General features: G+C 38.5%; 1 protein-coding gene across 1 annotated transcript in view; it reads right to left on the bottom strand.

Moving 5' to 3' along the window:
* PHEX (phosphate regulating endopeptidase homolog X-linked) overlaps positions 1-23,397 on the bottom strand; it is a 97,865-nt gene that overhangs the window by 73,358 nt on the left and 1,110 nt on the right. Inside the window, exons 2-5 of the mRNA XM_027689172.1 lie at positions 19,678-19,746; positions 18,342-18,503; positions 3,202-3,288; positions 1,359-1,585 (exon numbers count right to left, since the gene is read on the bottom strand). Of these exons, the coding sequence (XP_027544973.1) occupies positions 1,359-1,585; positions 3,202-3,288; positions 18,342-18,503; positions 19,678-19,746 (545 nt within the window). The remainder of the gene's footprint in view (positions 1-1,358; positions 1,586-3,201; positions 3,289-18,341; positions 18,504-19,677; positions 19,747-23,397) is intronic.

Below are 23,397 nucleotides of genomic sequence, written 5' to 3'. Positions count from 1 at the left end.
AATACATTATTCATAGCATGTAGTGCTTCAGTTATTCAGATACTTAATTCTTAGGCACCACTAAGCATACCAAGGAAAGGTACTGATAGTTATCATTCATTTCCAAGAGACCAGCAGTAAGGATATCCCTGCCCAGCCCTTTGCTAACAGGTGACTTGGACTGAAATATTATGACAGGAGATACCCAACTAAACATCTCTCTGATTCTACTGCTTCAGTTCATTTAAACAAGTCTCCAGCCAAAGAAAACCTGACAGGATCTTAAAAGCATCTTAGCAGAACGACATCTTATATACAGCAAACTGTTGGTCTGCTGTTGACTATCCAGGAAAATGTTCCAGAGGTGGGGAAAAGTTACCCTTCAACTTTATACCAGTTAAATGCCTCAGTCAGAAGACATTTTGAAGAACTGACTCAGAATTGACATCCACTCCAGTACCAACACAATTAACTGTTGTTTGATCTCTAAATACAATGTATTCTTGGCTACATTCCTACAGCCAGCCCACATGCCAGCAAAATAAAAGATCATAGATCCTACTTTGTTGTGATGAATGGCATCATAACTTTCTTATTTGCTCCTTCTCTCTTGCCTTCATAACCTATTTTCTTATAGCAGCGGAGGGCTGGTCTACTCTGGCTACTCATCTGTAGTTCTTAAACAGCAATGAATTTGGCCAGGCACTCAGACTTGCCATGGTGACATCTCGCAGTAATACAATTTTCTCTGGAGTTTTGTCAGACTACAGGGAGGCAACATTTCTTGGATCTTTTTCTCACTAAACTGTTGTGTAATGCCATACACTGTTAATAAAATGGTAATGCTTTGGTCTAAAAGTAATAGCATTTCAGGAAAAAAGGTAAATTCTGTATTTCAGGTCTAAAAGTGCTTGGGATACATCTGTGTCATAAGCTGCTATATAAGAGGCAGATTATTATTCCATCTTAAGAAAAATAGCTCAAGTTCAGAATATTTGCTACTGATGCACCATTCTTCATCTTCACAGACAAAAAAACCCCATTCTTCATGCAACTAATGAGTCATAAGCAGCACCCAAACTAGATATTGACCTCTTATTCTCATGAACATAGACCCTGGACACTGGTCTACTGGGAACATTATTTGTATTTTTTTCCTGGCATTGGAAAGAAGAAAACAATCTGTAGGAGACATTTTTCAGTAGCATGTGGTTGCTAGTGGCTTCTACATTCCCATAAATTGACACCTATGAACATCTGTGCATCAGTAGATAATATCAACAATAATCAAGTGTAAACATTTGGCATGTAAACATGTTTTAAAAAAGAAGACCATAAAATATCACGCAAAGAAACCTATTAGATATGCTATATAGTACCTTCAGGATATACCGATTGGAGATTTTGTCATCAGCAGCCACATATAAACGGATGAAGACAGAGTTACTGTATTGGCCACGAAGAGTTGCCAAGGCTTGGAGTAAACTAAATCTCCTTTCTGACCACAGTCCTTCAGGTCCAATATTGGATTCCAACACAGGCCAGCGGAAAGGTGAGTGCCTCAGGATACTTAAGAGGGGCTTCACATCGGCTTTCTCAATTTTATCTGAAATGCCAAAGTGTGACAACAGTTACATTCCAGATAATTCAAATGCAGCAGCAGCCACACAAGACAAAGATTTAATGGCATCAATTGATTTCTAGGCAAGACAAAACACAATAGCTGAAACCCAAAGCCTGTGTTCTGCCTGTGAGCACAGCAGCACAGGAGTCCAACTCAGTTTATATGTATTAAGAATAATAGGGACAAATCAGTACCTTTCAAAAAAGGCAAAGGCTGGAATTAAGTAAATGTAAAAAAAAAATCTGATTTAGAAACTAGCATAGAAACTGCACTGTTTCTGTGGGGCTGAGGAGAGGTTGGTTATTGTACATAATCAAAGCTAGAGGGGCAGTATCTTGGCACCAAGGCTGCAGGGCAGGCTGTCTCAATTGCTGGCAGTCAGTGTTGGGCCATGCTGAAAGAAAACTGTCCATGGAATAACAGAATCACAGAATATGCCGAGTTGGAAGGGACCCACAAGGATCACTGAGTCCAATCCCTAGCCCTGCACAGGACCAACCCCAAGGGTCACACCATGTGCATGAGAGTGTCATCCAAACACTTCTTGAATTCTGTTACCCTTGGTGCTGTGACCACTTCCCTGGGGAGTCTGTTCTACTGCCCAGCCACCCTCTGGGTGAAGAACCTTTTTTAAATATCCAATCTAAACCTCCCCCGACTCAAATTCAGGCCATTCCCTTGGGTCCTGTCAGTGGTCACCACAGAGAAGAGATCAGTGCCTGCCCCTCCTCTTCCCCTCATGAGGAAGCTGTAACTGCAGTGTAGTCTCCCCTCAGTCTCCTCCAGGCTGAACAGACCAAGTCACCTCAGCCGCTCCTCGTTCAGCTTCCACTCAAGGCCCTTCACCATCTTGGTTGCCCTCCTTTGGACAATCTCTTAGAGCTTAATATCTTTCTCATATTGCAGTGAGCAAAACTGCACACAGAAGGTTCAGAAGGAACCTTTGTCCAGAAGGGCAAAGGGCACTTCTAATTCATCTTCCACCTGTGTAACTACATAAGGGTAGTGATGTGTCCCAAACTAGTGTACATCATCTTACAGCAGCATTTACAAGCTGAGGAAAAGCACTGCAAACAGGACTATAGGGCTTCCCATCCTAACTTGCTTGACTTAAAGCAGATAACTCAAAGAGTCCAGGGCTGTCTATACCCAGCCTTGGGGAAGTGTTTTGATTAAACAGATTTAGAGAAATATAGAAGGTGCTGAGCCACAGGCTGTTGAAAATATCAGTATTAGAATTTCCTCAGAAGCTCCTCTGATTTACTGACCCCAGGCACTAACCCCACAACCCTGGGACACAGTTTTAGCATTCTATTGCACAGATAAATATCTATTCACAGTTACCTGGCAGTCAGAGGTCTCTCTAAAACTGATTTCTTGTGCCTGGGTGTACCTCAGCTTCAGAAATGAGCAAAAGACCCTCTGCATTCAGTTGAATCCATATCAGCAAAATCCATGCATCTGCACAGAGCTCAGCAGAGAGATAAAACCCCTGCCTTTATAAACACGGGGAACTCATATATCTTAGAATCATTGAATATGCTGCACTGGAAGGGACACATCAGGATCATATGTCCCTCTCAAATCAAGCCACTTACTCTCATTCATGCAGGATGCGTAAAGGACCTTGGCCTTCTGTACAGCTTCACTGTCTCGTCTTTTGCTGATGGGTTTCTCAAGCAATGCTGAAAAAACAAATACATTTGTTTTTCAATACATTGGAAAATGTAGAAACTGTTTGCTTGTTTCAGCATTTGCTTTAATCATGGCATTTGTTTAATTAAGGATGAGGTTCCACATATATTTTTTTAAGCAGTAGCACAGACATAATCACAACTTTTTCAAATCCCAACAGAGAAGGATTTTTTAATTTGTTTATTTTTAAGAGGACTGATTTAAAGCCAGGTGGCAGATGCTGCTTATTATCTGTTCTCACAACCAGCCACCGTCAGCAAACTGAAGGGACAGGGAATCATGAGGTGAGTGGGAACAATCACACAAGGCAGGGAGTCAGGAATTCTTTCAAGTGGCTCAGCTTCTGGTGCTCGTACATTATGAAATCAGGGTCTAACAGAGAAGGTTAAAGAATCCCAGGAGCAAGACCACCGGTGTTCACTTTTGCCAGCTCTGCTGCTGCTGAAAGAAAGCAGCAGAGAACTGCCTCGTTGTCTGTCAAACACACACAACCTCAGTCCTGGTAATGACACAGAAGACCAAGTGTCCAACTATTGCTTGTAAAGCTGCACTCATATCACACTATAGGTGTAAATGTCCTTGGTGTTCAGCTTTTTTTAAGCTGTCATCTCTCTACATTCTTTGCATTCCTCACATTATGTAATGAAAGGGAAAGAGCATGAAAAGTCCATCTGAATCTCAGCTGTCCCCACTTAGCTGCCTCAAACTGTTTCATCCAAGTTGTACATCAGCCATGACGCAGCTGCAGACACACATAACTATGGCTAAATGCAGAGCCATTAAAAAAGAAAAAATAATCAAACCAAAACAAACAATGCCCCACTCATTTTCTTGGACCCTTAAGAGATTTAATGAGATAATTCCCTTTTAGTTATGGATAAGATTTTCCCTAAAAATACTTCTGGACAGGATCCCCAATACTTTTGATTTGAAATCCTCAAATTGCTAATATTTTTCAGCTTGTTAAATACAGTATAATGCCAATCACTGACACATATCTTCAGTGTGCACAATTCTTGGTAGAATAATCAGACCTGTTCATGTTTTAAAAATGGCGTTTTAAAAGAAACAATAAATGAAGCCTAGATAAAACTAAAGATGAAAAAATACCCTCCTATTAAAGCCATTACAATAAGTTCTGTCCTTGCCAGTGAGCTGTACAAACATGAAATTTTGAAGCGAACAAAATCCAATGGCTAAAGCCCAGGTAAAGATCAGGAGAGATAAAGAGGATGAGAGTCAATAAAATAAAATCAACTCTAGAAATACACCTGCATCAAATTGTGTTAAAATCAGACCTGATGTTTTCCCATCAAACCATCTCATTATGTGACAGAATGAAACAGTAACACTCACTGCACTATTACAGAGAGTGAGGTGGGGTAGATGTTGCCAATTGCTCAGAGTTCTTTTATGAAGACAATTCTTGGTTCCAATAACAAAAAATCCAGTTATCAAACATGAAAGACTTAATAAGATGGCTGAATCCTGTGGACACTGAAATAGGGGATGTGATCCATGAGCATTCTTTAGGCTATAAAGGTTTCTCAGCCCTAACCTCAAGTTTTCAGAAAGGTTTAGAAGCTCAAACATTGAGCACTGCTCACATCCACATGATTTCTGCATTAGCTAGTATAAAATCCAAATACAAGAATTAGAAATTTGCTTCTTATTTAGCTCAAAAATACATATGGATTTTACATGTCCTTGAGTATTTAAACTCTTAAACATGAACAGCAAGAAAAGGCAAGAAGCAAGCACACTGATCAAAAATATGTGTAATCAATTAGTCTGTCTCCAGGTTGCTTATTTATGGAAAGAAAGTCACTACTGTGATTGAAATCAATGTAGACACATCAGGCTATCTTCAAATTAGCAATATTGGGTACTGTGAGCAGCCTGGCCATAGCTGCAGGCTCTGACAAACCCACTCCTGCACTGAGCAAATCTGATCGTGTGGGTCGATGCATTCTGTGCTTCTACAGGGCAGTGTTTTGGAGGCTGCAGCTCAGAGCCTCTGCTCTCCAAGGACCTCCACAGGTTGATCAAACTTGCCTCAGGGCCGTCCCTCAGTCTCCCCAGCATGGAAAGGCACTCTCTGAACAGTGTTCCATTTCCTGGCACATGACATGAATTTCTGGCTACACTAAGGGAAATGCCAATCAGGGACACAGAGACAGCAAATTCAGCCCCTCTGAAAAAAATCAGCTGAACTGTAGCTGTCTGGGAGGATTTTTTCACCTTGAAAGACTGTAATAGCTTCAGATATTTTCTGTTTGGACACCAAAATGTAAGCAAAACCTATAAGGTCTTTCAAGCTATAGGAAGAGAAAGACCACAAGAGATCAAATGTTCAGTTTCATAAGTTACCCACAGACCTGCTGTTTAGTTCACTACTTTGCCTTTCCAAACTGCTACTCTCACCCCTCACTAAGGAATTGTGTGTATTCATATGAATCCACTGAGAAGTTCAGTCTTCCAGGCTTTTCTTAAAGCATAGTTTTCTTAAACCTTGACCTAGCTAGGGAGATGGGGGCTACTAACATTTTGACTAAAGCAGCTCACTTAGCACTGAGAAGGACATTGAGTTTGTTCTTCTTGCAGCTTTCTTTCTTTCCATTTTTTTTAAACTCAGTTTTCTTGTTTCTAATTAAAAGTTCTAATTCCCTAAAGCAACCTTCCATTTTAGGACATCAAACATTTATCTTTAAATAAGAATTTTTAGGAATAAATGGTTTTGATCAGACTAGGAAATATACATCACTCCAACAATATCAAAAAACACTCTTATATAACAGCCCATCTGTCAGCTCCCTATTAAATGTTACAGTGCTAGACAATCTGGCTGCAGAGGTTAAAAAACCCTCACAATCCAAGCTGATTTGCAGTTATCTGTAAAGGCATAGAATTGTTATTAACATCAACTAAAATTTAACAATTTATTGCTGCTACTGAATTACAGCACTAGCCTGTCACAACTGCAAAGCAGAATATCACAGCCAAAAATCACCAGAAAAATAAAGTGAACCAGCATAGCTTAGGCCACCAAACATAAAGTTTGTATCATGTTTCTTTGGCCAAATATCAAGTACATGTTTCAGTGGCTTTTCTAACAAAGCAGTTCTTCTTCACTCACATCTTTTACTCTCTTCACTTTTAAATTATTTCCAAAGTCATTCTCTTGAGGATAAAAAAAGATCTTGGCCTGTGGCACTGATCTCAGCACCTCATTGTCCACATTTCCATATGCAAAGGATGCCCAGATGCAAGACTTATGTTTCCCTTCACATAAAACTTAGTTATGGCAAGTGTCAAAACCAATTGGCAATTCCACTCCACAGCACTGTGATAACATAACTCATGTCATTAAGCAACTACCATTTGAACAGGTAGAAACTGTTTAAAGGTGTTCATGATATCCTAAACTTTCTGAGATTGCAAATTGCTTCATCATTCAGTTTCTTCTACCAAGGGGCTGAGGGTAGGGAGGTTCCCATTGCAATCAAAGTTCTGGTACTTCTGGCACCTCAGATCAGGAAGTTTTAAATCACTGTGCTCCCTGGCTCTTGTACAAAACACAAAGACTCAGCACCACCAGCAAATAAACCCACTCCGTTAGGTGGGAGTGATCCTCACTTGTCTGAAGAGGAGATGCTCAGATACATAGTCAAGGAAAAAAGCCACAGCTGGGGGTGGGGAGCTGAGAAGGGAAGGAAGAGAGTTTATATTGAGTTGCCTTCACATAGTTCTTTTCCAGGGCAAGAGGGCTAAAAAAGGCCAACTTCCTGTGGTTCACTACCCTCCAGTAAACAGCAATCATCTGCAGTTAAAAGTGAGAGCAAGGCACATTACCAAGTAAGCTTTGCGTGAGTGTTTATTTAACTGCATACTATTCTGAAGCTGCTAAGGATAGTCTTGTGGCCAAGTGTTACCTTTAATCTTACTTTCCATTTCCAGTCCTCGTTGATTTCCAGCCCACTGTCTTGCACAGCTTCACTTTTCAACCATCGTATTTTATTTGTGGCACCAAGAAATCCTGTACCTTTCTCTCTTCTGACGTGGAGTGCACGAAAAAGGGATTGTAAAGCCAGATTTGCAGAGAAAAGAAATGTGCATGCCATTTATTCCAATTAGAAATATTGACTCAATTTATCACTGTCCTGATCAGCAGATTGTTTATATTCTTTGTGCTATCAGACAGTTGTCTACATATGTAGTTGAGTTGCAATCCTGAGAAACACTATGTGATTCATGAAGCTTACTTCCTATTCTAAAGAGAAAGCAAAAGTTTTCTCTGCAGTTTCCAACCCAAGATATGGAGAATACATCATGCTAGTAAAGATAGTAGCATTTTTTCCCACTAATTTCTGTCCTTATCCTTTTACAAACATTTGCTCTATGTGGAAAATGCAAACTGAAGTGTTTGCACAGTGGTATCTGACAATGATCCGAAATATATTATAATGCTTTGTATCTTGAAAGAAAACAACTGCATGTGCAAACATCTCACTGGGAATATGCTTGGACTTTATAAAAAACAAAAATTATACAAGAACCCCAGGGGACATCCCATTTCCCGGAAAGTTGTAACCCTGGAAGGGTGAAAAGCTAGAAGCAGACAAATAATTCAGCATGAACTCCCAGGGCAATTCTAGAGCAGACAGCAGTCTTGGACTGCAAAACCAGAGAAGTACCAAAGTGGGGAGATGATCTTATTGTTGTACAGGCTGGTGAGACAGACTGGAACACTCTCTGCCCTTCAGCTGCCTGTATTTTAAAAACAATGTTAAACAGCTGGACAGAGGGTAGAAAAACATCAAAACAATTAGGTTTTTTCTTTGGCTTGAGAAATAGAAGGGAGAGATTAAAAAAAAAACATGCAATGAGGAAACATGATTTTTCTCACAAAACATGTGAAAGGGTGATGGAATCACAGTGTGAAAGAACCAGCCGTTGGAAGCTGAAGACAAATTCAGCAGTAACAGTGATTAACCACTGGAACCAGCAAGCAGAGGAGATAGTGGCTTCTCTGCCCCCTAACATTTTCAAGACTTGAACCTTTTTTGGAAGATAAACTTTATTCCAAAGTGAATTATGTTTTATCCCACTGCAAGCTATTGAGCTATTACACAAGTAATGTAATTGTCTGTGACAAGAGAAAGGTCATGGGAAATAATCTAATGGTTACTCCTGGAATTGCACTCTGTACATTTAGGATACAGATCTCAAAGTACTCTTAGACATGAGGAATCAAGGAGACACAGCCATTATCCATCGCTGCAGATAAAGTGAGCCACAGATTCCTCCTTATCTAATTCATGTCAGACTCCTACTGACAGCAATGGTGCTCCTTTATGAGTACAAAGCTTGCTGAACTTGATCCAGACACTCAAAGAGCTTGATCTTTTGGAGATGGTGAATGCCCTTCAGTCTCTTTAATGCCAGTGACAGTGGGAGTTGCTCAGTACTGCCCAGATGATGCTCAATACTAAAACTGAAACTTAAAACGCGTTCTTTTCAGGATCAGACTCAGAAAGCAGCCCAAGGACCTATTCATTCAGTGTGCCACAGTCAGAAGATGCTTTCATGAGCTACATCCACAGTAAGGCCCTATCAAAGCCTCACAAAACAGCATGTTCTCCCTTTGGTAGCGGTAACTAGCAGCCAGATATTTGTTCCATATTGGATATTTATGAGCTTCAGTTTCTTTGACCAAAATGCAGGAACTGTGCTTGTGGAAAGGGAGTTTATTTACAAATACCTGATGACAATGAATTTCTCTTTCAATTCTTCAGCAATAAAGACTGTTCTTCACCTTCCCCTCTATGCTGCTCTACAGCTATAGGGATTGGGTTTCTAAACCGATGAGAAGAATAATTAAAAGAGCTGTTCAACCATCTCCAGCTATCACTGAGAAGCTTTGTTTGCTCCCTACATTAGCACTATCACATGCTACCTCTGGGAAGAAACAAAACCCAAGTCATCATTTGGTAATTTGCAGAAGATCCTCTGGTGCCATCAACAGGTTGTTTTAAGGGTATTCTGTGAGGAATTACCACCTAAAAGTCAAGAAAAACCTACTCAAACCTTAGTTTGAGTTTGGCAATCAAATCAAACGCACACCACCTGTGTGCAGGATGTAATTCTGTGATGTCCCTGAACTATAACATAATTATGATTAATCTAGTCCTCATTAAGAATGTCTAACCTTTAATTCCCATATTTTCTTCACATTTAAGAGCTATGGCAAAAGAGTTCCTGGGAAGCAACTGCAATGCCTAAAACCCAAGTAGGCAACTGCACTGTGCCCCAAGGATTATCTAAGCATTCCAACAGTGTCATGGAGGTATCACCCTTTCTTCAAACTCTCAGCACACTAGATTTAAAAAGTCAAGTTCAGTACAGTTCACAGAGCAAAGATTTGGCTAGGATGCCAAAGGGCACAGAAAAAAACTTTAGAACCACGCTGCTGTTACAGAAATCACAGCTAGATAAACGTATAGTCTTAATTAAGTAACATTATCTTACATGTTCCAAGAGTGATGATTTCAGAATGGTTTGGGGTCAGCTGACGTTCATTTAGAGTATCTGGTTTCCAATTCCTTTTTTCAGAACCCAAAATGAAGTGAAGGAGAGCTGGCAGTGGTAAGTTTCATAGTGTCTACAAGGGACACAATGTTCAACCCCAAAATAAAAGCACAACATCCAAAATTATACACAAGACTGTTGAGATCACTCAACCAATGGTAACATTCCTGTCTTGCTACATGAAAATATGAACTTTAAAGACTGCAACAGTCCAGGTCACAAAATAGTCAAAGAAGAGAATCTGATACATATATTTTTATTCTCATCAGTTTGGAAACCCAATCCCTATAGCTGGAGAGGAGTATAGAATGGAGAGTGAAGAATATATATATATAATGTATTTCATATATATATATACATACATGCATATATATACACATACACATATATATATTCTAAAAGGAAGTGGCAGACTTAACTGACATTTCCAAGCTATACATATTTTTGTGAACAAGACAAGTATTGTCAAGCCAAGATTATTCTCAGAGTTAAATCTGTTCTTGCAGAGCACTCTCCTGAAAAAGACATGCACATCTCCTGCTGTAAGATGCAACATTTAATGTTTCTGTATAACTTTATCCCTCCTAGCAGGTTTATTAGCACAGATCAAACTCCCACACAAATGCACCTGTCCGGTTTCCATTTCAGAGCTGCTTTGCATCTGGAAGCCTTGGAAGAAGAGCAAAGCAAGATCTCGTCTGCTGGAAAATACCACAGAGACAAACCTCAGTGAACGTGCAGAAGCCTACTTACACTTCTCTTCTGACACCAGTGTAACCCAACTTCAAATGCATAATTTCAAAGCCTCAATAAATTCCTTTATGCCTTTAAAACACAAGTTCTTCCGAGAATTTCTCCTGATATGCAACTTTAGTGTACAAAACAAGTCATTTCCTCTATTAACAATTGATAGCAATATTTGGATTATGAGGCTTCCCTAAAATATGAGCTAATTTAAATTATTAACTTTTGTAAACTACTAGTTCTACTAATTGCTCTGCAGTGCTTCTTGTTATCTCAGGTGTCTTATCCAAAGTCTGACGAGCAGTCTGGAATCCTCTTCCCCGCCTGACCCTTTACAAGAAGTGAGCTGCAAATGATTGGTTTTCAAATAAAAGTTTGTTTCCAGAATTCCAAAATATGAAAACACTTTTTAAAGATACAATTTTCACTCTCTCACAACCAAAAAAACAAGCAATGAAAAATTTTCTCATGACTGTAGTTAAATAATTGTTAAAAGTACTGACACCTTACTGACATTAAGGCTCTTCTTCCCTTTTTTTCCTTGCTGGCTGTAAACAATCCTCAGTTTCAGAGGACAGAAAGGGAAGCAGTCCAAGCCTAATGCAGTAAAAAAATAATTTCACTGCATGTTATAAATACCTTTTTTGAGTTTCTGATGCATTATAGTCCACATTTCTCTACTGTTTGCTAAATATATATATCTATATGGAAAACCAAACTCACATTAAAGACTTGCAAAAGTCTTTCTCCATATGCTTAAAATTATCCTTGCTTAATTAAAACTTTTCACTTTGAGTCTAAAATAAATAAAATAGCAAGTCAATACACCTTTCTGGTGCTTATAATGCATCTTTTACATTTTACCAAAGCATGTATTATTTTCACTTTCATGTCTTTTCCATTCTCTTCTTAACCAGCCTTCTTACCTTTTTTATCTCAGTTCCCCATTGCAAATACTCAGTCACCAGAATCGTCTTACTGGAGTACATAAGGACTTGAAATAATCACTCAAAGAAACTTTTGTAATGGCAACCTCCTTGTTCACACAGGAATATGAAATAATGCAGAGTACTAGACACCACTTAGATTGCCCTGCCACCTGCTGTACTGTATGTTCCCACCTCTTGTGAAGGCAGAAGCATCCAGGATGTCAATCAATGGGGCTAATAGTCCCTTTTGTACCGCCTTGTGTTGGCTTACATAGCCTGAGATATACCTTAAATATAATAGTTTCCATATTTTTCCAACCATTAACTTTTTTTTTCTTTAATAAAAATCACAATGTATTCTGCAGCTCCATGAGCTTATTCATCAGAATGGTCTTTGTGGAGCTGATGCCTTAATCTAGGCCTGCCTTGTTTTGATAAATTGCATCTCCCCCATCCATTTTATGATGTGGGGAGAGAGGGTTGGTTGGTTGGTTTGTTTCGAGGGCGTTTTATGTTTGTTTGTTTGTTTGGGGAGTTTTCTTAAAAGCCTTTAATAATCATCAACACATTCCCCTTATCAATTCAGGGAAATATGTTTTGTATTTGACACAATTAATGTCCCTCAGCCCATTTCTTGATGGCAGCGTCTGTCTCACCATGGACAGAGTAGTGACTCTTGAAAACAACCAGCCCACCATTATTAATTCTTCTGACATTCGGATGGAACATTTAATCATTATGAACTAATTTTGCATTAATTAGGACATAATTAATATGCATTTCCACAAGAATTCATGAAGATCTAGTAATTAATCAATACATATAGGTTCTAATTTCCAAGAAACATAAATCAAGTAAATCAAACAAATGTTCCCAAATACCAATTTCACGAAAAGATGCCGTATTTACACAAATAAACCCAATTAATATACTGACATTCCAGGGTTCCCCCTAGAATGAAAAGAAATTTCCCAATTCTCTTCTTGAATATCCATTTTAGCAATATGGAAGTTCTCACGGAGATGGCACTGACACAGCTGTGCTTACATAAATGCTTCCTAATGCTGTTCAGTGCCCTAATATACAGCACATTTCCTAAACGGAAATGCTGTTTGTTTACAGTTTCAGCATTTCGTAAATTCTCTGAGTTTTGTATATCAAAAGATAAGCCCATCGTGTGAGTTCCTCCAAAAGTCAACATAGCTGCACACAAACTGTAACTAAACCAAAAATCATCTTATGGGGATGCGAGAGCCTCTGTTCATAAATTTGATTTCAATAATAAATCTTACTCTTTTGACTAGTATTGCCCTTTTCCCTGCCATTCCCCTCTAGCCTCCCAGTGTTATGCTGTAGGGGATAACACATGTCATTATAATGTTAGGCAGAAGAGTTTAAACCAGATTTAAACCAGAAGATAGCAAGTTTCCCAATTGTTAAATATAGGTGGAGCTCCATACTAAATGGCAGCATTACATTTACTTCATTATAGTAATACTTTCAACATGTACTTGTTTTTTGTCAGAAAAGTACTTTTTTTTTGTCAGAAAAAGGGAATCACATGTCACGGACTGCTGTGTCTTCCAAAGTATGAATCCTCATTCTGTAAAATTACCAGTCCAAACACAGTCATCAAACAATTTTGAAATTCAGTATCTACAGATATGAACATATCATCCAAAACAGAGGTTCACTGTAAATAAAGGGGAAATATTGTGCCACACGTGGAACAGCAGTAAGCAGTGTGCCCACTCTGGTTGTAGCCCAGGGCTCAGAGGAGGATGCCATTCTAGTCTCCCAGTCAGGGAGATGCTGTGGGAATCCTGTGGCTCAGTTACTGTGCTGCCTTAAAACCTCATTCAGGAACCAAAATTATCTCCTTTCTGTATTCATGGTTTCCCAAAATCACCCATTACAAATACAACTTTCATTTTGAGCAGCCACAAAGACTGGAAAAGTCCTGGCTCCTCCACCTTTGACTTAGGTACTTCATTTTACCAAACAGCTATAACTTCTTGCCCAGAGAGATTTACTTAACTTGTGCCAGTTGTGCCACTTATGTTTTTTCTCACATTCAGATGAATAGGTCATTGTAGGAAGGATCTGAACCACTGAAAAAAAAATGTCTGTACGATTGAAATGAGATACAATTATAGCAGAAAAATCCAAGTAAAACAGCATTAAATGCTGTTGCTGTTTGCTGCTATCTTGTTATCCAGGAGCAGCTATCCAACAAGATACTGGAGACAAAAACATAAATATCCTCTGAAGCTTTTATTTTAATTACTGCTGGTATTCTCCCTCTTACTTGAGACAGCTTTCAACTAGCTGCCTTTGAAGTAAACAAATCACAAAAGATGGGTCAGCTAATACAGAAACCTGAGGATGAGTGTCAGCAGCTACATTACAGATTTCATGGGACACATCCAAGTTATCCCAGTGGGCCCAACTGAGCACCAGCTGGACTGTGGGAGAAGAGAAAACAGCCCTAAAAGAGCCCTGTGGCACAAGGTCCTCTGTCTAGAACAGCAACCACTCAACAGCAACTTCTCAACACCAACTTCTGGGATTAGTCTGAAAGGACCACCCTACAGATAAACAGTATAAATTTCCAAACTGAGATATTCTTACCTTAATGGTTTTACTTACAAAGAATTCATTTTCCAAAGAAAACCATTGCAGATTTTATTGGAAAAAGTTGTCTACACTGCCAAGTTATTTTGTTTGCTGTCTGTCTCATGTTCTTAAAAAAACCCACACACCATATCCTGCTAAAAGGCCTCCATTTCTTTCTCTTTGCCATGATAGAAATTCCTCATTTTAAACAGACTTTCAGAAAACAACCACACTACAAAGCTTAGCACAGCAAATCAGTCTGGGGTAGGTGTCTCATTGGGCCAGGAACAGTATGGAGACTTAATTTGTAAACTGGTTTCCACAGACATAAATTAAATTTAAAAGGCCTGGAAGACATGTTAACAAACGATTCACCTAATTTAAATCAGCTCCCTTGCAGTGTTGAGATTTAGGAATGTTTGTGTTGTTATGTATTGTTGTTGTGGTGGGTTTTTTTTAATTTATTGCTTCCTGCATGGTCACTCAGAGAAAAAAAATAATAACCCCACTGTAGACCATTGTTCTGCAGACTTCAGGGAAAGGAAAAGAAACTGTTTGTTTCATAACCAACATTCGCTACAGGTAATAGGTATTTATTTACTTGCCTCAGATTTCCAGCTCTGAATTATCCACAGAAAGCCACCTCCATTTCAACAGTAAGACAATAGCACTCACAAAAATCTTAATTGAGATCAGCAAATCAAAACAGAAAAGTTCATCAAGAACACAAATAGCTTTGCAGAAAATATTATGTTAAGTGAAGAAACATTTATTAACTCACAGAGACACTGCAATCTTGACCTCACTAAAACTGTTGCAGTTTGAGATCACTCTCATTCATACAACACATGCCACAGACAAACCATTTTTTCCATTTTTGAAGGACTCCAAGAGTACCTCAGTCCTCTCCAGGACAGTTCTATAAGGAACCAAGAAATTTTAACCCAAATATTACATATCCATTACCTGGATTTGGGTCATAACCAAAACCATAACTCTCTGCTTTTGACATATTTTTATCTAAAATTATCTTCTTTACCTTCTTCCACAAAACATGAAATCCTGCTGTAGGTCACGTCCAAGGAAAGATCTAACACTTTTTTATTTGCTAATATTTGCTGGGATAGGACTTTATTCATTTTGTATAGCCAGGAGATCAAAGTGAGTTACACATGTGGTTTGTGGATTCCTCTGAGAGCAGAAAAAGAAATCCAAGTGACCCTTAAACAAAGCATGGAAAAGAAATTAAAGGGGAAATGATGATATGGTTTTAGTTTGAATCCATCCTAAGCTAGAGAAAGCCATGGGAGCACTATATATATATATTCTCAGCCCATTATAAACCCAAATATTTAAAAAATATTTTTAACTATCATATTAAGTTTTACAGATCTAGAGAAACCCTGAAATAAATGTTTCTTATCGTGTTCCTTCAATCAACCAAAGATATGTAGGCAAAAAATCTACCACCCAGTAGTTCTTTGCTATTTTCCATTGACCCATTGCCATTCCACTCTTTGGAATTCCCTATTAGAGCACCACAGACCTTATTTATCTACACAAAGCCACTACACTGATACAGAAAATGTTCTACACTTTTTTGAAGCTGACATCTGCAAAGTCATATGCTCTTCTGTGTCTGTAACCCCCAAAAAACCCCCCAAAACCCCCAAAAGGAATAGAAAAAAAAATTCTTTGTCCTCAAACCCAGTAATACCTAATGCAAGGTTCAGGATATTATACAGCTACAGCTACCTTTTTTTGGTAAGACAAAATTAATTCTTACACATGATACTCCTTATCAACTGGAAGATCTTCTGTAGCAAAAAAATATTAAGCTTCAAGAATATTTAAGATATGCTTGTGTAACCAAGGCCACAGGTCTTTGCCCAAACTCCCTTTCTCAGGAACAGGCTTAGGAACATTCAGGGACCAGAAAACAGATTAGATGTTCAAATAATTTATTATAAGTAACATCATTTTTTAATATATACCCTGAATAAACACTTCCATCTAAATCACACCATCAAAGAATATCAAATATGAAAAATGTGGCTTTCTGGCAGAGCCATATTATCACTTCAAGATTAATTGTTTTCTTTAATATGATAAATATTTCAGAACATAGAACTTGCGTAATAATCAGCTCTTTAAAGACTGGGGCTTTTTTAATCTACTGAGTGTCAAACAGGGACATTTACGATGAAGTAAAAAGTTCCACTAAGAGTTCTCGAAGAAGGAAAGATTAAATTGGCTTCCAAGGTCTGGTCAGCCATATAACTGTTTCTCTATGCAAGAGTTATTCCTCTTGCTAAAACTTTTTCTAGCAAGATTGTGGTCATACACAAATTAATAACTCAGTGTTGAGTTAATTTATTGAAATAACTCAAGTGAAAACACAAATATACCTAGAGGCTGAAATTATGCCTTGTAATTTCAGCTGCCAACACTGACATCCAACACTTTTTTTCCCTTTTCCTTTTTTAATTACAAGGAATATATTTTGAAAAGTTTATTAAGTTAAGGAGGAGATGGCAAATGTTGTATTAAAAGAACCTGCTGTACACCAACCAACATTTCAATATCTTTGTTTCTGTTTCATGCTAAGGAGCAGTTTAGGCCTCCTATTAAAATAGTTATACACTCTTTTTTTGATGTAAAGTTTCCATTAAGCAAATACTTGGCACTTGGGTGTTTCTTTCTTTGTCTTGTGTTTTTCTACCTACGGATTAACAACTTCTAAAGGGACTGCAAAAAAAAAACGAATAAAAATGTGGCTTAGCATGATGTCCTTGATTACGCTCTGTAAAAGAGGAAATTAAGGATGACAGTCACAGTTTGCTACTCTATATTCAATTAGGATGGGCTTTTTGTGGCTGTGGTTCATGCAGGATGTGCAGTTATCTAATACAGCCCAATTCTGGCAGCAGAACAATTAGAATGCAAAGCATAACTTAAAACAGGCTCTGGCAATATTTCTTTCCCTTTGGTTGTGACATCTTCAGCAGGCTTTAAACAGAAATCTTGAGATCATATCCTACCCTAACAATCCAAACCTATATTCTGAAACCAAATGCAGCTTTTAAAATATTTAACTATGTGAAAATTGAATATGATATGACTCAAGAAAGCAAGTGGAGAAGGGCTTTGATGCTTACACACGTACAAAATCTAAAGAAAAAGAAATCCTATATTTAAGCATAACATCCTAAAACTGACCTCTGTTCTGTGGTGAGCTCAGGGCAGGCTCTGATGTCAACTAAGAGGTCAATAATATGCTCTAGGTGTGCAGTGCTCAAGCACACCAACAAAATATTAAATCTTGCACATCTCCCTTCCTTCATATGATTCACTTTTAGCAAAGACTATAAGAATCTGGTTGGGTTTTCCTATCTAAGAATAATCACCATCCTTTCTTCCCAGTTGGTCTGCAGGGCTTCCTGATGAGGTGGCTGCAGTGCAGAGTATATAGCACAAACTCCAGTCACACGGAGATTAAAATACATCTCTTCCTACACATTTCCACCCTGGGGCTATTTTTTCCTCCAGAAACACATTCTTAAGCAGCCTTCTGTTTCACTGATGATAGCTCAGGTACTCCAATGGCAGCCTGAATGGCAACGTGAAGGAAACTCAACACCCAACTAACCTCCATCTCCGGAAGTCTGTGAATTGCCTCTGCCAAGAGCTAGGTAAGTATACTGGAAAATAGCACTCTGGTTTTGCCTTATTATATTATTTCCTGTTGTTGGCCACTGTTAGACTGCTGTACCAGACTGGCAACTCTCTGATTCTGGAACATTCTTAAACGTGTGTGCTGTGCTCCTGCACTCTGGTCTAACCATTTACTGCAAGAGGGAAAGAGTTAAGTCTCGTCATCTTTCCTTTTGGTATAATGAGTATCATTTCACCCCTCCATTCTTAACTGGTAAAGTTTCCAACAGTTCTGTTCTTCCTCCCAACTTCTGTTTCTGTTATAATTCACTATCTCTCAACGTGATTTTCAATAAAAACAACAAAAATACACTTAAAAGAGAACATCAAGTTGGGCTGCTGGATGTGATCCAATGATCAGAAGTGTGCAGACTTTTGGTCCTTTCAAAAACAGCCAATTAACAAGCTGCAGTGACAAGCCAATCAGATACTTTCAGAAATTACATATTTACCCTTTAGTTTGAGGTCCACATTGTGTCGCAGCCAAGGATAAACACCATAGTTTGACATATCTTCAGGAATAGGGTTATTATATATCCAGCCATCACATGCAAATCGATAGAAGTTCTCACACGGATCTACGGATTGATTTATCTTGCTCAGGATGCCAGCAGCTGTAAAAAAGACACCACTTAGATTTTGTGGAACACTTTTTCCTAAATAGAAAATTACACAGGGCTACAGTCCAGAAATGATGATTAATGAGAAACAGACAACAACAACAACAACAAAAAAGACAAAATATCTACAATGAATCTTCTCGAGTGCCATACAGCAATGATGACTGAATTTAACACTACGGGAACATGAACTGCCGTAGCCAGACACCTGAAGACAGGTTTTCTTCATTGTTGCCATGATAGAATTAATTGCCTGAGGAATTTAGTAGCAATACATATTAAGTAGATTGTGATTAGCATTCCTGAAATTATGCACTGTTTACCTTTAGCTGAATAACTGCACAAGAAAACAAATAAAGTTCTAATCTACCATACATTGGAAAAGATAATTGTAGTATTTTCAGCTCCATTCTGTGACTGCATCCCCACCAGTTTCTCTTGCAGGCCAAACTGGTAAGAGAGAAATCAGTCTGAGAAGCCAGAGACAGTAGCTTTTGAGTACCTAATCATCAAATCATAGAACAGTTTGGTTGGAAGGAACACTTAAAGGTCACCTAGTCCAACCCCTTGCAATGATCAGGGACATCTTCAATTAGATCAGATTACTCAGAGCCCAATCCCACCTGTCCTTGAACACTTCCAGGAATGGGGTGGCCACAACTTCTCTGGGCAACCTGTGCCAGTGTTTCACCACCCTCATCATAAAAAAATTCTTCTGTGTAACTAGTCTGAATCTACCCTGTTTTCATTTAAAACCATATAAAGTGCATGCCAGATCTGGCCTAAAAGCATCTCTGTGCTTAACAATTCACTTGCTAGTTTTCTGACTACTGGAAAGGAAGCAAAAAAATACACTTGAAGGTCCAGTCACTCAACATTTTGTTTCCTATTAAAAGAAAGAAATGTAAACCCTATGGGAAACTTTGAGTCAACCTGGTGAGACTAGCATTAGACCAAATTAAAGTATGAATTTTAATTGTACAAAATAAACAGAACTGAAGCAACTTTGACAGTGACTTTTAAAAAAGTTTGGGGTTGTTGTTCTTTCCCTCTCATTAATTAAGCTTTCTGAGTAAAATGTATAATGGGGGAAAAAATTAAATGGCATAAATATCTCATTAACATACTATAATCATGATATAATTGAGAGGATAAAATTGCTGCTTACCAGCTTCAATGCATTCTGCAGTCAAACAGTACTGTTGCTTCGGATGAAACTTTATAAGACCTTGGCTAACTGCAAAATGGAAAACCATAATGAGATCATTTGCAATAAATTTTGACAATTGCAGCCAAATGTTGTGTACTTAGTCATTCAAATGTCAGTGCAACCTCTGGTCCCAATGCATCTCTGACTACATTGATTTAGAGCACTTAGAATGTATATTAAATAAATCCTGTAGCTCATAACAAATAATTTTCCCTTCCTGGGCCTTCTTTCTCCTTCCTCTCTCTTTGCTCACTGGCAGCACAGAGCAAGTGTGTATCCCAGTGTAAGTTTGCACAATGCCTGGAGCAGCATCACTTCAGCCCTACTCACTGAGAGCGAACACCACACGATACAGACAACTCATCATTGTTGTTATCCTCCTCTAGAGATCCTAGAAACACAGAGTCATAGAATGGCTTGGGTCGGAAGGGACCTTAAAGATCCTGTAGTTCCAACCTCCCTGCCATGGGGCAGAGACACCTTCCACTAGACAAAGTTGCACCTTTTGCAGCTGGCTATGCAACACAGAGCTCACCGGCCACCCTCTGCAGGGCTTCCACAGCTCCTCCAAGCTGTGGGGCTCACACTGCCCTGCAGCAGCACTGCACTACCCAGCACAACCCAGCACTGATGGGAGGGGTTCAGGGTCTCCTTATTCCAGCCTGGAATAAAGCAGATAGTAATGGGCACAAGGATAGCTGTGGTTTATAAAGCACAGCCCGGTTTCTGTCTGAATTGTCTCCCAAAAGTACTGTAATTGCATTTGCTTCCAAAAGCCTTGCTGAGAAGAACTATGAAATTGTCAGTTAATTTTTCTCATCTTTTAAAAATGTGTGTTATAAATGCCACTGAAATTTAAGCACAGGAATTGCTAATCTCAGACTGCTGTCAGGCAGCAAACATGCAGATAATTGATACTTGGGATTAGGAAGGGAGAATCTCAAGGGGCAGGTGAAATAGGACTCACTAGATGTGCTCAGTAGACACAAAGAAATGTCTCATTATATCCATTATCTTGACAACAGTCCATCGCAAAAACAAAAAAGCAAAAAACACCAAACAAAAAAAACCAACAGTGGAATATATTATGGTTCTGTAACTTTAGCAGTGCTGACAGTTATAAAGCAATTTCTGCTGTAGTTATATATTGTTCAAAAGTGACAGGAAAATGTGAAATGGTATTTCAGCCCAGGAAAATTTTATTATAAAAAAACCTAAAGCTAGAATTGAATATAAAGCTGTTTCACCTCTTCCAACCTCACAGCTTTAATGACAGAAATGGTTGGATTTCAATCAAACTTTCTTAGAAGCTGAGAAAGTAAAACTATTCTGGACAGCTTTACCAAAGCTTGCACTGGCTCAGTGAAACACAATACCTTAACCACCTTTGTAAATTAGCCAAGAAATACACGAGATTTTGAGGCATACAAACATTGTAGTTGGAATATCGAAGAACAGTAAAAAATAGAGAAATGGAGATCTCCAGAACATGATTTTGAGACATTACAAATAATGAACTACAAATAATGAATAATGCCCCTATTAGCTAAGTGTTGCACTCCTCTCAACTCACCGTTTTCCTCACTCTGAATTTATCCTTCTAGAATCCGTCCAGGTCTTGAAAGTTTGCCGGACTTTTTGTCTTAACAAAGCAGAGAAAGGAGGGGAAATCCCAGACCTCATTTCATTCTTAATCTGAAGCAGCCTTTATGGATTTGATACTTATAAACAAAAGCTAAATACCATTTCAGCTGATTTTGTTCCACTTACAACTTTATCACTAGAACAAATTTAAAAAAAAATCTTTGGCAGTAACATTTCCCTTTTAATTACCAGCTAATTTTGATTGAAAAAACTTTGCCTGGTTTTATTCTCTTGTCTTTTTGTTGTTAAGAGAATTAACCATTACATTATCACCTACAGTTTTTGGTTATAACTCTCAGTGAGCCATCTTCTTCCTTTATAAGCCTGTTTCCAGATTCTTAAGCAAATCAACTGTATTTAGTTTCAAAAAAAAATCTAAACGAGGAAAAGGCATACAAATGTGCAGACACAAATAAAGTGAATAATCCTATAATCTGAGAAGCTCAAAGGGCTACCAAGTCAGGAAGAGAGGCTATCAAATTGAACTTCAAAGCTGCCTGACTTCTCACCCAAGGGAACCAGAGAGTGATCTTCTTCCCTTTGCTCTGGCCCCAGCTCCCAAGGAGGAGGTGGCTCCTCCCTGCCATATCCCACACCACCGACAAGAGCACAGCAGGCAGGACCCTCGGGATGCCAAGTGATTCCCCTGGTAGCTCCCCACTGAAGTCACAGTGAAGTCACAGTCTGTGCGAGCAAGGAACAGTAAATAAAAATAATGATTCTCCCATATTCTTCTTAGAGATGTAGGAACTCAGAGAAGAAGAAACAAGAGAAGCGGGAGAATGCTATGTTTCACTCCTCAGGTTGGAATATTGATTTCAGGTGTACCAGAAACAGCAAGATTTGAAGACTAAGTGAGAACTGAAGAAAAAAGAATATCTTGAGGTGCCTGAAATGACAAGAAATAATGATCTCCTTTCCTGCAGTCTAATAAAACTAAAAAAGAGTTAAACTCAAACTTACAAACAAAACACAGTGTCACAATGAAACATGGGAACACCTAATTGACAAAATGTTAGACCAAAACAATTTAACTTTTTTTCCTTTATTCTTTTTGGTTGAAAATTTCAGACAATTTCCAAAAAAGTACGAAAAACATTTTGGTTGACCTAAGGCCAGTATTTTTATTTTCTTAGCAGATATGCCAATGAAAATTTTGACACTGAGTCCTTGGCTATGGAACATGCCACAGCTCACTTGGAAAGCTGATTGTAAGAATTAATATATTTGCCTGGATTTTCACACCTAGTCTGTGGATAAAGCACTTATATCTCTGAGAAGCTATGGTGGTAAATGTCTATTGCTTTTTAAAAGCAATAAACAAACAATCTAGTGCAAACAAAAAGAAATAAGGTCTCTCCATTATTACTCCCTGCTGTTTACATTGCAGTCTCAAACTGGAAAATGTTTTGGGTTTTTTTTTCCATCTAGAAAAAGTATTTTGCACTAACAAGTTGAAGATTCAATCCTGCTCACATTTATAAAGACTTTAGTTAATTTACTGGGATCACTCACACAGAAGTCACTTGCCTGCAAATGTTGCAGAATTTGCTCTAGAGCAGACAAACACCAACCAAGTGTGAGCCTGGAGCATTAAATATTCTATAGAAAACCTGGCATCATCCTCTGTGTTGTGATTACAAATGAAGCAGACCGTTCAAACAAGATCATAAAAGATTGGAGGGAAGCAAAAGATACACTTAGAGGCAAGGTTTCCTCCAGCGTAGGGGAATCTGTGTTGGTCTAAAGAAATGACATGTCGGGTTGAATTAGTAGTCCAAAAGAAGATCCATCTCTGCAAGTTCTTACAGGATAAAACACTTCTTTCTCTTCTTTGCTTGGAGTTTCTGGGTACATTTATACTTCTTCATATCATTTCAGAATTATAGGCATATGCTTTCATTTGATATTGCAACAAAACCAATCTACGTATGATTCCAAATCCAGGAGAGGAAAAACTAATTCCTTCTCTATTGCCTCTAGTTACAGCTTATAAATCTGGTCAAAACATTTTAATTTCATCCCAGATGCACT

Source organism: Neopelma chrysocephalum, unplaced genomic scaffold (assembly GCF_003984885.1).
Source record: "Neopelma chrysocephalum unplaced genomic scaffold, ASM398488v2 Primary Assembly neopelma1_76, whole genome shotgun sequence".
Lineage (NCBI taxonomy): Eukaryota > Metazoa > Chordata > Aves > Passeriformes > Pipridae > Neopelma > Neopelma chrysocephalum.
The sequence above is the reverse complement of the archived record's forward strand: the minus strand, read 5'-3'. Positions and strand labels throughout refer to the sequence as shown.